Below are 15,863 nucleotides of genomic sequence, written 5' to 3'. Positions count from 1 at the left end.
CACCGAGGGCGGTCTGACAGGACGCGGAAGCAGGGCAGGCTAGACCGCCAGTTCCAATAATACCGAGGGCGGTCTGGTGGCGGCCTCGCCTGGCGTTGAATGTGTTTTTGGTGTCGTCGTGTGGAGTGCGGGGAGGTGTGTCGAGGGTGCCTGGCTGGGAGGGCTGGCACTGGATCGGCTGGGGGAGCTGGCACTGGATCGGCTGGGGGAGCTTGGTCTGCTGCGTCCTGTGGGCACAGGGACCACGGCCCTGACCGGAGCTGCGCCCGAGAAGGAAACACCGAGGGTGGTCTGACAGGACGCGGAAGCGGGGCAGGCTAAGCTAACTGCTAGCCCATGCAGACCGCCAGTTTCGACAGTCACCCTGGCTGGCGTTCGTTCCTTTGGACAATTTATTCTCCAGTTTGGATGTATGTGTTAGTTTGGATGTGTGTTGTTGTCTTTGTGTTGCACTGCTGTGGGCCGGGGCAATGGTGTGTCGTTTCATTTCATGTCCGGAAGTGCATGAAACGAAACGGCAAATCACGTGTTCTGATTCCTGAAAACAGATAGCGCATGCGCTACGTCATCTCCGCGCATGCGCCCTTGGAAAGAATCGCGATGAGATGAACAAGGTCGTACCGTTCATCTTTTGTGTGCGTCCTTGAGCTCTCGTATCCCTCGACGTGTCGACTCGGTTATCGTCGGAGACGTTTCTCATGGTGATTATTGTTCTTCCCTGTCGTCAGCTGTCAGAACGCAGCTATTTGTACTCTGCTCCGTTTGTAGCGCCGGCGGTAATTTCTCATTAGTGCCAAAATCTGCCTACGGCATGTTTCAATGTGGTGTCGTAATAATTTCTGTTGTCTTTCTCCCCATTAGTACAGCGGGAAATGTAATGATGATGATGAGGATGATGATGATTACTAATATTATTAACATGATTATTTACAACATGATTTGTGCAAAGATGCTGAGGGATTATAGATGTGCTTGTATGAGCGGACTGATGCTCAGGCCGACATGGATGCAAACGTGGGGCATTGTGCTCTAAAGCCACACACACACACACACACACACACACACACACACACACACACACACACACACACACACACACACACACACACACACATAAAATACCTGACTTGTGTCTCCATCCTTCCCGGCATGCCCTGCGTCTCTCTAAAGCAAACCTGACGAGCCATCTCATAACAGAGGCACGAGACAGGTATGCCCCCTACCCCCGTGTCCACTACACACTACAGTTAAGATAGAAAACAAAAAATCTCCCCCCCCTTCTGTACATACAAAATATATACACAATCTTTTGGCTGGACTTGATGAAGACGAGTTCGCGAACTCGTGGTGTTTCTTTTTTTTTTTTTTCCTGTGGGTCCCATCGTGCACGTTTAATCTCGCGAGCCCGAGAGAATGAGGGCGTGGGGAACCAAACGGCATGCTGCAGTGGACAACTGACACCAGATCCGGCGCTTTTTTCCCTTGTTCCCTTTTTTTGTTTGTTTTTATTTTGCCTTCACAGTGGAATGCAGGGCGTGATAAGATAGAGAGATGTGAGAGAGAGAGAGAGAGAGAGAGAGAGAGAGAGAGAGAGAGAGAGAGAGAGAGAGAGAGAGAGGGAGAGAGAGGGAGAGAGAGATGTAGAAAGAGAGAGAGACTCGCACTGAAGTACCTCGTTGAGTCATGGGACCCGTAGGCCAGAGGTGATCGCAAGGAACGTGCGTGTGTGTGCGTGTGTAAGTGCATATGCAAACGGGTGTGTGTGTCTCTGTGTGTGTGCGTGTGTGTGTGTGTGTGTGTGTGCATATGCAAACGTGTGTGTGTGTGTGTGTGTGTGCAAGTGAGAGATCGTTTCATCCCTGTGTGCTTCACGTGTATCTGTGCGTTTGTGTGTGTCTGAGAGAAAAGGGTGTATGTGTGCATATGAGGGTGTTACTTTTGTGCTTATGTGCTAAGTGTAAACGTGTGTGTGTGTGTGTGTGTGTGTGTGTGTGTGTGTGTGTTTCCTCCAAATACGCACAACTACTGTATTCGTGTTACGCATGTACACGTCTGATGAGTGTTATTTGGCTTATGTGCACTTGGGCGTGTGTGTGTGTGTGTGTGTGTGTGTGTGTGTGTGTGTGTGTGTGTGTGTGTGTGTGTGTGTGTCAGAGCGAGGACTCGTACTGAAGGAGTTCATAGAGTAGGGGTCCGTCGCGGTATCGGATGCCCACGGCGGCAGGTGTGATGTACTGCAGAATGTTAATGGTCCTCCGCAGGCGCCGGTCCACGTAGTGGGCGTCCCATGCCGGGTAGCGTTTCCGGGGCATATCGATCTTGATGAGCGGGCCCTCCGGCTTGGTGGTCGGGGGCAGCGACCGCACCTGGAAGACCGGGAGGCAGGTCTCCGCCACGCTCTCCGCCGTCTGCGATTTGGCCAAGTGGGCCGGGGTGGGCGGAGCGCTGGGCGGGGCCGACGGGGGCAGCGGGAGCCCCCAGAGGAGCTGGGCGCAGCAGGACGAGGCGGGGCTGGGGCGCAGGTGGACGGTGGCCGGGTGGAGGAAGCCGTAGTAGAGCAGCATGATGACCACGCCCCCAGCAAAGGTCAGGTAGACTCCGCACAGGGCTGGCACCGCGTAGGGCTCTGTCAGCACAGGGTCCCTGTAGGCATACCTGGACCATGGGGGGGGGGCATACAGGTTGGTAACACATCTGTGCGTGTGTGGGTGGGTGTATGTAATCTGACGGAGTAACCAGTGTTATTCAATCAGGTCCTCAATCAGGTCCGCCATACGGCGAGTTTTCTATTCTACCCGGTAGTTCATTATATTCACCTGTTATCCATCCATCCATCCATCCATCCATCCATCCATCCATCCATCCATCCATCCATCCATCCATCCATTTTCCAAGCCGCGTATCCTAATTAGGGTCGCGGGACGCTGGAGCCTATCCCAGCATTCATTGGGCGGAAGGCGTTCACCTGTTATTCACCTGTTATTCACCTGTTATTCGGCTCTAAACCCTCGCTGATTGGAGGCTGCAGTCACTGGAACAGGTGAATGTAATGAGCTATGTGGTAGAACAGGAAACCAGCAGTACTGGTGAACCAGTACTGGTACTGGTGGTACCCAAGAACCGGTATTGGGAAACACTGGTGTGCACCAACATTGTCACAATGGTGACACCGAAAGGATAGGTCCATTAATCAATTAGTCAGTCAGTCAACGGTAGATTCATCAATCATAATTTTGGTAATCGATCAAAGAGGAACTAACCATAGACCATTTGTGTGAGTTTGCTGGACATCTAAAACCCGTGTAAAGACATGGCAGGCTGGTCTCGGTACTCCGTGGTGTAAGCATAGCAGGATAAGCACGGCAGCAGCTACTAACACTAATAACGGATCTGCTGGATGCGGGTGTGCCAAAGCAGCAGCTCTGAGAGTCAGTACGTTTACACGACGTTAGAAAAAGTGGATTTACGGTGTTAGTCCGACTCAAACTGGACTTTTAAAACACACGTAGACGTGTTAGTCCGACTGAACTCGTACTAAATCGAATTTCTCGAAGTCGGACTAACACACCTAGATGATGCGGTCGGGGATCGATTTACTCTGGCATGTATACGCTTCAATCGGACCCGAACTGGCCTAGGCGTTCTGCGCATGCTCCATAGTTCCCGCGGCGGTCTTTCATCCCATAGCAACCAGCTGAAAGCGAGCACACCGCCACCTACCGTACCGGGGTCGGACATACTTCCGTCTTCCGTCAATAAATCGAGTCTCACCCGGTTCTTGTAGTATACTGGGACAACGACAGTAGTCCACTTACATGGCCCCATCCAGCTGTAACCGTAGCTCCACTCAACTGTGCATGTAAACACATTGTGTGTATTCGGTAGTTGTGCGGTTGTACAGTTTCTGGTAATCATTACTGACTGCGCATGAAGTCAACAATCTAATCCATCCAGCCATTATCCGAACCGCTTACCCTGCTCTCAGGGTCGCAGGATGCTGGAGCCTATCCCAGCAGTCACTGGACGCCAGGCGGCCGCCAGGCCATCACACACGGCCGACACACATTCACACCTAGGGACAATGTAGTGCGGCCGGTTCACCTGACCTACATGTCTTTGGACTGTGGGAGGAAACCGGAGGGAACCCACACAGACACGGGGAGAACATGCAAACTCCACACAGAGGACGACCCCCAAGGTTGGACTACCCCGGGGCTCGAACCCAGAACCTTCTTGCTGGGAGGCGACCGCACTAACCACTGCGCCACCCAACAGTCTGATGCAGGTGAGTAATTGAATGAAGCTGGTGGTGCAGTGAAGGCGTCTGCGTGTAATTGCGCTAATGTAGTCCCTTCAGGGATGTGAGTTTAAGACCCGTGGGTGGACCTCGCTACCAACACGGACTCTGGACCTTTTCTAGAGAGGTCTCGTGTTTTTCCGCCCACCAGAAATCTTCAGGATATGAAGCGTCTTCATTTTACTGAGCATGCGCGCTCGTCGTTTCGGTCGCGATCCAGAAATGCGATTGTACACCGCCGCGAGCCACCTGTCTGTTGTTTCCAGGTCAGGTGCCGGTAACTTTTTGGCGCATCTGCAAAACCAGATCTCAGAAACAACCCCGACTGTTTACAAAGCACAGCGCCTTGAATGACTGACGAAACATCTAACCGCTAATCGCGTTATGCTTGCGTCAATTTATAACAACCCCCCCCCATTTTCCTCCCCAGTTGTACATGGCCAATTACCCCACTCTTCCGAGCCGTCCCGGTCGCTGCTCCACCCCCTCTGCCGATCCGGGGAGGGCTGCAGACTACCACATGCCTCCTCCCATACATGTGGAGTCGCCAGCCGCTTCTTTTCACCTGACAGTGAGGAGTTTCACCAGGGGGACGTAGCGCATGGGAGGTTCACGCTATTCCCCCCAGTTCCTCTTCCTCCCCGCACAGGGGCCCCGACAGACCAGAGGAGGCGCTAGTGCAGCGACCAGAACGCATACCGACATCCGGCTTCCCACCCGCAGACAGCGTGTTTTTTTTCCGCACCCGCATCCCGGGAACTCTGCCTCTGATTGGCTAGTACTCGTTGCCTCCGTTGGTTAGGTTGGTTAAGGTTAGGGTTAGGGTGGGGTTAGGGCTGGGTTAGGGTTAGGGTTAGGGTGGGGTTAGGGCTGGGTTAAGGTTAGGGTTAGGGTGGGGTTAGGGCTGGGTTAAGGTTAGGGTTAGGGTGGGGTTAGGGCTGGGTTAGCCAATTAGAGATAGAGTAGGGGCAGGTCTTCCCGGAATCCAGGCGTGACGGAGGCGCGCTCTTGCGGAAAACGGGTACGAAAAAAATCACGCCCACAGACACGGCCAATTGTGTCTGTAGGGACGTCCGACCAAGCCGGAGGTAACACCGGGATTCAGATCGGCGATCCCCGTGTTGGGAGGCAACGGAACAGACCGCCTCCACCTACTCCAGCTACTCCTCCACCTTCATTGCGTCAGTGTGCGCGGTACATAATCGATCTGTGCTCGATCCACGGCTGCGGGTGTGTGCATGAGTGTGTGCGCGGCTCAGCGCTCACCACAGCCCGGTGAGAATGGTGTTCTCGGCAAGCACCACCAAGTAGTACGCCACCATCCTGTAGCGCGTGCGTCCCTCCTTGACGTTGAACCAGCAGAAGATGTAGACGATGCCCACCACCATGTTGAACAGCACCTCCTCCCACTTGGACATGCAGAAGTCGGTGCCGCCGTGCACCACCCAGAAGGCCATGGCGCACCAGTGGAACACCACGAAGATGCCGAAGTAGAGGTGGAAGAGCGAGGCGAAGAGCGCCAGCGAGAGGACGCGCGACGAGATGGTGAAGAGGCGCCAGAGGAGGTGCAGCAGCGCCCCCCGGTAGCTCATGCTGCGCTGGTCGTCGCGGGAGTCGCGCAGCAGCTTGTGGTAGGAGGCCAGCACCCAGGCCAGGGACAGGAGGGAGGCCAGGGAGGAGACGCCTGTGGGCGAGAGAGACAGAGCAAGGGGGAGAAAGAGAGAAAAAAACAGGCGGAGAGAGAGGCATAAACAGATGGAGGTGGAGAGACATACAGAAAGAGAAATTGGGGAGAAAGAGGGAGAAAAAGAGAGGTGAGGTAGAGAGAGAGAGAGAGGGCGAAGACGGGTACAAAGATGCAGGGGTAAGAGAGACACACCGGAGAGAGACATACACAGAGAAATGGGGAGTAGAGAAAAAGAGAGGGAGAGAGAAAGACAGAGAGAGAGAGAGAGAGCGCAAGGAGGTAAGAAGATGCAGAGGAGAGAGAAATGGGGGGACAGAGACAGATACAGAACGAGAAATGGGGGAGAGAGAAAGAGAGAGAACAGGTAAAAAGATGTGGAAGACAGACAAAGGGGAAGAGAGAGAGAAAGAAAAATGGGGGAGAGAGAAAGAAAGTAGAGGCGAAGAGCGGAACAGCAAAGACAAACAAAAATGCAGAGAGAGAGGGGGGGGGAGAGAGCGGGAGAGAGAGGGGGAAGCGAGAGTGCCAGAGGGGGGGGGGAGAGGGCCAAAGGGGGGGAAGAGAGAGAGAGACAGAGAGAGGGATAAGACAGGTAGACAGCGAGAGGGGGGGAGAGAGAGAGACAGAGGGGGCGAAAGAGAGAGGGAGAGAGGGAGAAGGGTAAGAGACAGAGGGGGGAGAGAGGGGGAGGGGAGAGAGGAAGTGATGAGGACAGGTAAAACCATAAAGATACAAAGTAAAGTTACAGTCCATTGACAAAACATGCCTGTGATACTTAATATAGATACATATAGATACATGTTTACATAATCATGTAAATGATGTAAATCACGTGTTTATAGCAGATGCAAAACAAAGAAATGTTGATTACGTCACACTAAAACTAGTTTCATCTACACTTTTATTCATGCAACTCAAAAACTGATAAACTAGAAACATGCAGATTGCTTTTTATTTATTCATGCATCCCCCCCCCTCTTTTCTCCCCAGTTGTACCCGGCCAATTACCCCACTCTTCCGAGCCGTGCCGGTCTCTGCTCCACCCCCTCCGCTGATCCGGGGAGGGCTGCAGACTACCACGTGCCTCCTCCGATACACGTGGAGTCGCCAGCCGCTTCTTTTCACCTGACAGTGAGGAGTTTCACCAGGGGGACGTAGCGCGTGGGAGTTCCCAGTCCCACCGAACAGTCGCCCCGACTGACCAGAGGAGGCGCTAGTGCAGCGACCAGGACACATTCCCACATCCGGCTTCCCACCCGCAGACACGGCCAATTATGTCTGCAGGGACGCCCGACCAAGCCGGAGGTAACATGGGGACTCGAACCAGCGAGCCCTGTGTTGGTAGGCAACAGAATAGACCGCTACGCTACCCGGACGCCCATTACGACTACTTTTTAGTGTGTATATGATTGTGTGTGTGTGTGTGTGCGTGCGTGTGTTGTTCCCTGGCCTACACTGCAGCGTTTCGGCGCGGTTCTCCTGGATCATGATGCACAGCTGCAGGACCAGCTGGGGGGCCGACTCCAGGAAGGTCTCCAGCAGCCGCAGCATGTTGACATCGGCGTACTCGAACATCATGGCCCAGTACCAGCGCCGCTGGTGCTCCTTCTGCCGCCGCGACTGGATGCCCAGGTACAGCGTCCTGATGTACCTGCAGGGAGGGTGGAATGGACAGAAGGTGGTGAAAGGGGGAAAGGGGGAAAAAGGGGGGAAAACACAGTTAGAGCTTGACATAAACCAACGAGTCGTGCTTGAGGAATGTTGTGTAATGCGTTGCTCAAACTACACGAATTCAGGCCGATTTTGACCCGATTGCGTCGCCGCCGACCATCGTTCAGTGTCGGGCCCGAATATGAACGTCGGGAACGACAAACGTTCTTGTAGTGTGGCATAATCCAAAACCAGCGTCGGACGCCCCACGACCCCGACTCGACAAGTCTAGCATGTCACAATTTTTTTCTTGTTGCATTTTTTTCCCCTTTCCAATTTTCTCCCCTTTCCAATTTTCTCCCCAATTTGCATCCGGCCAATTACCCACCCCCCCTTGAGCCGTCCCGTTCGCTGCTCCACCTCCTCTCCGCCGATCCGGGGGCACCCCGGCCGACCAGAGGAGGCGCCAATGCAGCGACCAGGACACATACCCACACCCTACTTCCCACCCGCAGACACGGCCAATTGTGTCTGTAGGGACGCCCGACCAAGCCGGAGGTAACACGGGGATTCGACCCGGCGATCCCGCGTTGGTAGGCAACGGAATAGACCGCTACGATACCCGGGCGCCCTTTGTTGTTGCATTTTCCGTCTAGTTTGACACCCCTGAGCGACGCTCAAAGACGTGTTCCTGACGCTGACCAGTAGGATAACAGAAGGCTTTCTGCCGCGCGCATCCCACATGGTTGATGCTAGAGCCAACGGGGTGTAGGCAGGGAAGTAGACGTGATTGGTCGTTGCGTCGGCCAATAGACAAGCGCGGAACCTCGAAGCGCACTGACTGCCAGACCGACGGACAGAGCAATAGTTGGGGCGAATTAAGTTAACGTTCTTTAGCTAGCGATAGAAATAGCGGTAGCGGTAGGGTTAGGGTTAGGGTTACAGTACGATCTGGCAATGTTAAGGTCAGTTCTAAGCTAGCTAGCTAAATGTTTCAGTGCGCATCGTTTGTTTCAAGTCAGTGCGCTTCGAGGTTCCGCGTTGTCTATTGCCCGACGCAACAGCCAATCACGGCTACTTCCGTGCCTACACCCCGTTGGATCTAGCATCAACCATCACACACTTCTTGACCCGCGTCCCCGACGACCTGTGAAATCGCGTACGGTCGTGATGACAGCAGATGACGTGATGACGGCTGGAAACGACGATGGGTCGGGATCGTACTTGTATGGCGGCAAAGACAGGACACGGATTTATAGCAGTAGTCTGACATGGTGCCATCGCGTAAGACAAAACATACCGTGTAGTCTGATCCGGGCATAACTGAAAGCTCATTTAGAGGGAAAGGTGAGGCCGTCCAAGATAAAACTGAGCCAAACCACCACCGGAGGGCGTCATTGTTTTATCTATTGCAGTAAACAGTGTTTCTGAATAGTCTTTGTGTTGCTCGCGTGTTTTGTAATGGAATGACGCAACGAAGTAAAGGCCAATACACGATGAACATGAAAAGAAGAAAGCCACTTTATTTTAGCATTGTAGGTTACAATGATTTTTTTCTCTCTGCATGTAACCCTCCATAATGTATAGGAGCAGTGGGCAGCTGCAGCACCCGGGGACCAACTCCAGTTCTTCTTTCCATTGCTTTGCTCAGGGGCACAGGCGGGAGTATTAACCCTAACATGCATGTGTTTTTGATGGTGGGAGGAAAGCCGGAGGAAACCCACCCAGACACGGGGAGAACATGCAAACTCCACACAGAAAGGACCTGGGACGGCCTGGGGTTCGAACACAGGACCTTCTTGCTGTGAGGCAGCAGTGCTGACCACTCGACCACCGTGCCGCCCAGAAGTGTACACCCACAAGCACAAATGATCAGTTGAATGATTGGTGCACAAACCTTGATATTTTAAGAAACAATCTCAATTCAAAAAAGCAGCGCACATCACCAAGTTGACGTCACAAGTACAATTCCAGGGTTATTCTTCGAACATGGCATGTTTTATAACTTGGGCCGTTTAGCTAGTTTCTAATCTGAGGACTGGCGGAATTTATTTCACGAGTTTTACAATTTGTTCATTATTTGGACCCCCCCCCCATTTTCCCCCCAGTTGTATGTGGCTAATTATCCCACTCTTCCGAGCCGCCCCGATATCTGCTCCACCCCCTCTGCCTGCAGACTACCACATGCCTCCTCCGATACACATGGAGTCGCCAGCCGCTTCTTTTCCCTTGACAGTGAGGAGTTTCGCCAGGGGGACGTAGCACGTGGGAGAATCAAGCTGACCCCCCCCCCCAGTTCCCACGTGGGAGAATCAAGCTGACCCCCCCGTTCCCCCTCCCCCTTAACAGGCACCCCGACTGACCAGAGGAGGCGCTAGTGCAGCGACCAGGACACATACCCACATCCGGCTTCCCACCCGCAGACACGGCCAGTTGTGTGTGTGCCTGCAACGTAGGGACGCCCGACCAAGCCGGAGGTAACACGTGGATTCGAACCGGCGAGCCCCGTGTTGGTAGGCAACGGAATAGACCGCCACGCCAACCCCGCAATTTGTATATTTAACCGGCAATCAAAGCTTGGGATGCGACAGGAAGTGCTTGAAACGGTACTGCGATCGCTAACAATCGATCAGAATCGTACCGCCTTAAAACCGAGCAAACGCGCTTCAGCTGACATTTTTTACGACACTGAGCAAATATGTTCCGTGTTGTAAATAAAGAGTAAATAATGAAAAGTAATTTTGCTAATACAGCTTGTTATTCGTCGTCCAAAGGATGCCTGAAGTGTTCTTGGTCGCCCCGTGGAAATTCCAGTGAGCGGAAGCGGAAACGACCTCATGATCATACCGCTTTGTTTATAATCATGCGAGACACCATATCACGGGCCTCCGCAGATGGCGGGCAAGCTATGAGTATGCACAAAGGTGTATGTGCTCAACCCGATGTGCGTTGCAGTATTCTCCAAAACGCCAGGGGATGTACAAGCAAAATATTCTGTAGCAAGAAGTCAACGAGTGTTACCGGAAGAACGTCATTATCCAACATGGCTACACGCACTGCCCCGGGGAGCGCGTGATTTTTTTCCGTACCCGTTTTCCGGGAACTCTGCCTCTGATGGGCCACCTGGATTCCGGGAAGACCCGCCCCTATTCTATCCCTAACCTCACCCGAACCCTAACCTTAACCAACCTAACCAACGGAGGCAACGAGTACTAGCCAATCAGAGGCAGAGTTCCCGGAAAACGGGTACGAATAAAATCACGCCCACGGAGCTCATCAGTGCTGAGGAAGGATCTATCTGCTGATGAAGTTGAGGGCCACGCCTCAACCACTCCTCTAATCACCCGGTAAACCTACTTATACCTTGCCAACCCGTCAAGCACCGGTTGTCTCCATCTGTTGATGCCAGACCATGCTTCGTGCCTGCGCTCGATCACATCAGTTCAGAAGAGACTACCGCTTCCTTGGAAAACAAAACAAAAACCAGCTCACCACGGATCCCAAACTGCAAATCAACCCCTCCGATTCAGGTGCCGATCGACTCGACAGAGCTTCTTCCTCGTGTTATGCTCACAGGAGTCAGACCATAGCCATGTTCTCACCAAAGCCGCTTGCGTTCTACGATACACATTCCTTAGCCTCCCTGGCACCCCCGTCCAAGCCTACCTAACGAGATCCTTCCAACTCAGACTCGATCCCAGGCTTTCTCTCCTCCGTCCACGAGGCCCAGGACCCACGGTCATGACAGACATACACCCGGAAGCCTTCTCGATCGCTCTCCTCGCCAGTGGCCTCCCTCACGACCAACTCCCGATAGCCATCCTCGGCGCACCTCCATCACATCTCCATATTGAAGTCCCAAAACAAACATCAGACAGACACTGGACCATCGCTCGCCTTCAGCGCACCCTAAAGAGGGAAGGCGGCATTCCCTTCAGTCGCTTTGGCAATAAAACTAGGTTGTTTCAGCTTTACTTGGCATCCACCAACACTCCAGCCACAGCAAACTCCTGAACTCCCCACTTCCAGGATCGTCACTCATGATGTCACTGTGCCTTCTCCTCCAAGACCACAGCCAGCACCATCAGCCCCCCCCCTAGCGGGGGCCAGGTCCTACTTCCCCCCTGCGCCTGCTCCCTCTGTGTCTGATTTCTCTCAGCTCATCACGTCTTTCTTTTCAGCCCTGTGTTCGCAGGCTTGGCAAAATCCCCACGCACATACATCCTTCATCCCATCATCCATTCCTCTACCCTTCCTTCAGCCGTACACAGCAACACGGCTCCTTCAACTTCGAATACTTCCCTAACAGCCACCGCAGCAAGCCAAGAGCCGCACCCAGCCAGGGGCGCCATCTCAGAGGAACCAAGCTGGATCCTTTCAGCCTCCTCATCCCTTTCCTACTGGTCTATCCTTTTTCCTCTCCCATGTGTTCCTGGGGGTGGGGGGTGCAGCATTCCCACCGAATTCACATTTGATGCGGCCCAATCCAGGTAATCTGCACACTGACACCAACACATTTTCTACCCCCTTAACATCAGGCACACACACAATGTAGCATACCAGTGATTGTTGGATATACTCGCTTTGGCGAAATGTTCATGTCTTTGTTTGTGCAGTATCGCCCCCCAAAAATAACTTATACAGGCATGAAAACTCATCTAGAAAATGTTATTTTGGTCTCTGTTTGTAGTTAATTACAATGTGGTCTAATGTGTTTACTTATGTCGCTTCCCTTGTAGGTGTCAACCTTGATGATGGACAGAAAATCTGCCACTCACAGGCCAGGAGGGTGGTTGAAACTACATCTGGTATCCTGGCTGGCCGCTGGAGGATTTTGGGACGGTCCATAGAGTTCCAGCCTGACAAGACTGCGGACGTGGTTAAAGCCTGTGTTGCCCTGCATAACATCCTCTACATCGATGCTGCAGCCTCTCCCTTAGCCGGACGCAGCCCACCTACACGCGTTGGTGGGCCAGCAGCATCAGGAGACCTTCTGCTAGGTGAGTGCAGGAGGCTGGTTACTGGAGGCGACAACCTGCTGGAGCCAGGAGGACTCTCAGCTGCAATCCGAAATGACCTGAAGTTGTACTTCCGGACACCACATTAGGAGAGGCTGTTTGAACTAGTGATGTGTTTTTCCTTTTTTGTTTTTTTGGTGTGAAATAAGCAACACACACACACACACACACACAAACACAAACACACAGTGTAACTTTTATTTTGAAAACACACATTTTGTATTATTTGCACACGTGTAAATCTAAAATGAAAACAAAACTATCTACAAAAGGGCAGCTGTCTCTGTGTAATCCTTTGGGAAGTCCGGCTCTGCCTCAAACCTGGTAGACCTTGAATTTGATGTCACGCTTATGCACCGGGTGGACATCAGCCAGCATGGCCCTGAATACATCAGCGAACCAAGCGTGTGCACTGTCCTGTTCAGTTAATCTCTCCCTCACTTGGTCCCGGTGTGCCAGTTCCGCCAGAAGGACGTCACCCGTGGTGCGCCTCCTCTTCCGAGCTAGGCTGGACTGGGTAGGAATGAGCTGGGGTGCAGGGAGATGCTGAGGGTTCAGGACAGGGGGCGTGGTGTGGCACAGGGGGAAGCCGGAGCTGACTGGGTGGGACGTCGAGGCAGGGGAGATGCTGAGTCCCTCACAGCGGGTGAAGAGCTGCCACATATCGTTTCGGGTGGACAAGGGTCCAGAAAGAGACGGAGAGAGTGTGCCCGGTGCCGATGAAGACATCGACTCGTCCAGGGTGCAGAACTTCAGCGGTTTCACTTGTGTGGATCCCGCCCCGCCATCCTCTAATAAAGAAGACGGTAATTATGAGGCTGCCCCATAAAACAGGATATGATGAGGCAAACACAGCACACAGCACACTGCTCCGGTGCGTCACAACTTAACTCCTGCAGAACCAAGATGAACCGAAACAACCGGAAATGGTAAATGATATAAAACAGTGAATAAGCCGTGCTTGTGAAATGAGTAATGATGAGCGTCCGGGTAGCGTAGCGGTCTATCCCGTTGTATACCAACACGGGGATCGCTGGTTCGAATCCCCGTGATACCTCCGGCTTGGTCGGGCGTCCCTACAGACACAATTGGCAGTGTCTGCGGGTGAGAAGCCGGATGTGGGTGTGTGTCCTGTTCGCTGCACTAGCGCCTCCTCTGGTCGGTCGGTCGGGGCGCCTGTTCGGGAGGGTGGGGGAATGGCGTGATCCTCCTACGTCCCCCTGGCGAAACTCCTCACTGTCAGGTGAAAAGAAGCGGCTGGCGACTCCACATGTATTGGAGTAGACACGTGGTAGTCTGCAGCCCTCCCCGGATCGGCAGAGGGGGTGGAGCAGCGACCGGGACGGTTCGGAAGAGTGAGGTGGTCGTTCGGATACAACTGGGGAGGAAGAAGGTGGAAAAAAACTCAGTGACCTATGACCTCTCTAAGTTTTCTGCATATTCTTAACTCGTTGGTAGGCGGTAATGAACATCACACTCAGAACATGATGGATGTTGTGGATGAGGTGAGGGACATAGAGGAGGGTCTCTTATAATGTTAAGCCTCTCTTCATGTGCGTTCCTGTTGATGAAGCAGTGGAAGTGGTCCTTATGAAATTACAAGACGACCCCACCCTTAGCAGTAGGACCACCCTTAACACTGACCAAGTGTGTCTGCTCCTGAAGCTGTGTCTTCAGTACACCTACTTCACATACAGGGGGCAGTACTATGGGCAAAAATATGGGTGTGCTATGGGTTTCCCAGTCTCACCTGTAGTGGCCAACTTGTATATGGAGGAAGTGGAAAAGAGGGCTCTGATGTCCTATCCAGGGACACCACCTAGCCATTGGGTCAGACTTGTGGATGACACCTGGGTTAAAATTAAATCTCAGGATGTACCACATTTCACCGACCCCATTAACTCTGTGGACACCACATCAAGTTCACCAGGGAGGATGTGGAACATGACAGGGTAGCCTTCTTACACTGTGAAATTGCAGTTGGTGATGGGGGACATTTGACTGTTGTTGTTTACCGTAAACCAACACGTACTGATCAGTACTTAAGGTTTGACTCTCATCGTCCACTGGAGCACAAACTAGGAGTCATCAGGACGCTGTACCACCGAGCAGACAACGTCCCCACCGCCACAGCGGCCGGGGAAGTGGAGAAATCCCACATTAAACAGGCCCTGGTTAAGTGTGGTTATCCTAACTGAGCGTTTGTCAAAGACAGGAAGACGCCCAAACAGTGCACCAGCCGATCCAAGAGAGGAGAAGGACAACAGCTCTCTCAGTGTAAACCAGTGATGAGTCCGTATGTGGTGGGGATGTCGGAACAGTTCAGACGCGTATTTTCCAAACACTGGGTCTTGGTTGCTTTCAAACCCCAAAACACGCTGCGCCAGGAATTGGTCCACCCCAAGGATCAGGTCCCCCGGCACAAACAGAGCAATATCATGTAAGCTGTTACGTGCCAGGAGGATTGCTGTGACTTGTACATCAGGGAAACCAAACACATGCTGGCCAAGAGGATGACACAACACAGGAGAGCTAACACATCAGGCCAGGACCCCGCAGTCTACACCATCTACCCAGTCTACACCATCTACAGACCAGTGGCCACTCTTTCAAGCATGAGGATGTGCACATCTTTGATAGGGAGGAATGCTGGTTTGAACGAGGAGTCAAAGAGGCCATCTATGTGAAGAGGAAACAACCATCCTTGGACCAATTGTTGGTTTCTGTTGTTATGCATCTTTGCTGTTTATAAGGTTGGGGGGATACCTGTTCATAAGGTTGGGGGGTACCTATTTATAAGGTGGGGGGATACCTGTTTATGAGGTTGGGGGATACCTGTTTATAAGGTTGGGGGATACCTGTTTATAAGGTTGGGGGGGATACCTTTTTATAATGTTGAGGATACCTGTTTATGAGGTTGGGGGGATACCTGTTTATAGGGTTGGGGGATACCTGTTTATAAGGTTGGGGGGATCCCTGCAGTGATGAAATGAAAAGCTCCTTTGTCGTGTATGCTTGCATGCCTTTGGCAGGTCATAGAATAAAGCAAAGAAGCTGTGAAAAGAGACGAGTTGTTGCTTATTCAGCAAAGATATCCTAAAATGGCCTGGACACATCTGTTGGTACCCTTTAGAAGAGATAACGAATAATTGGATTATAGAGATATTATAAACTAATTAGTTTCTTTAATTAGCATCACATATGTCTGTAA

The 15,863-nt window shown here is 52.5% G+C and overlaps 1 protein-coding gene across 1 annotated transcript; it reads right to left on the bottom strand.

The window, feature by feature from the left end:
• Window positions 1-2,150: 2,150 nt before the first annotated feature.
• Window positions 2,151-11,265, bottom strand: xkr6a (XK, Kell blood group complex subunit-related family, member 6a). Its single transcript, XM_056301106.1, has 4 exons — window positions 11,237-11,265; window positions 7,439-7,635; window positions 5,564-5,981; window positions 2,151-2,655 (listed from the first exon to the last, which is right to left on the bottom strand). The coding sequence occupies exons 1-4, from the start codon at window positions 11,263-11,265 to the stop codon at window positions 2,151-2,153; spliced, it is 1,149 nt and encodes a 382-aa protein (XP_056157081.1).
• Between the last annotated feature and the right edge of the window lie 4,598 nt (window positions 11,266-15,863).

Source organism: Lampris incognitus, chromosome 21 (genome assembly GCF_029633865.1).
Source record: "Lampris incognitus isolate fLamInc1 chromosome 21, fLamInc1.hap2, whole genome shotgun sequence".
Lineage (NCBI taxonomy): Eukaryota > Metazoa > Chordata > Actinopteri > Lampriformes > Lampridae > Lampris > Lampris incognitus.
Note: the sequence above shows the minus strand (reverse complement) of the source record. Positions and strands in the feature narration are given on the sequence as shown.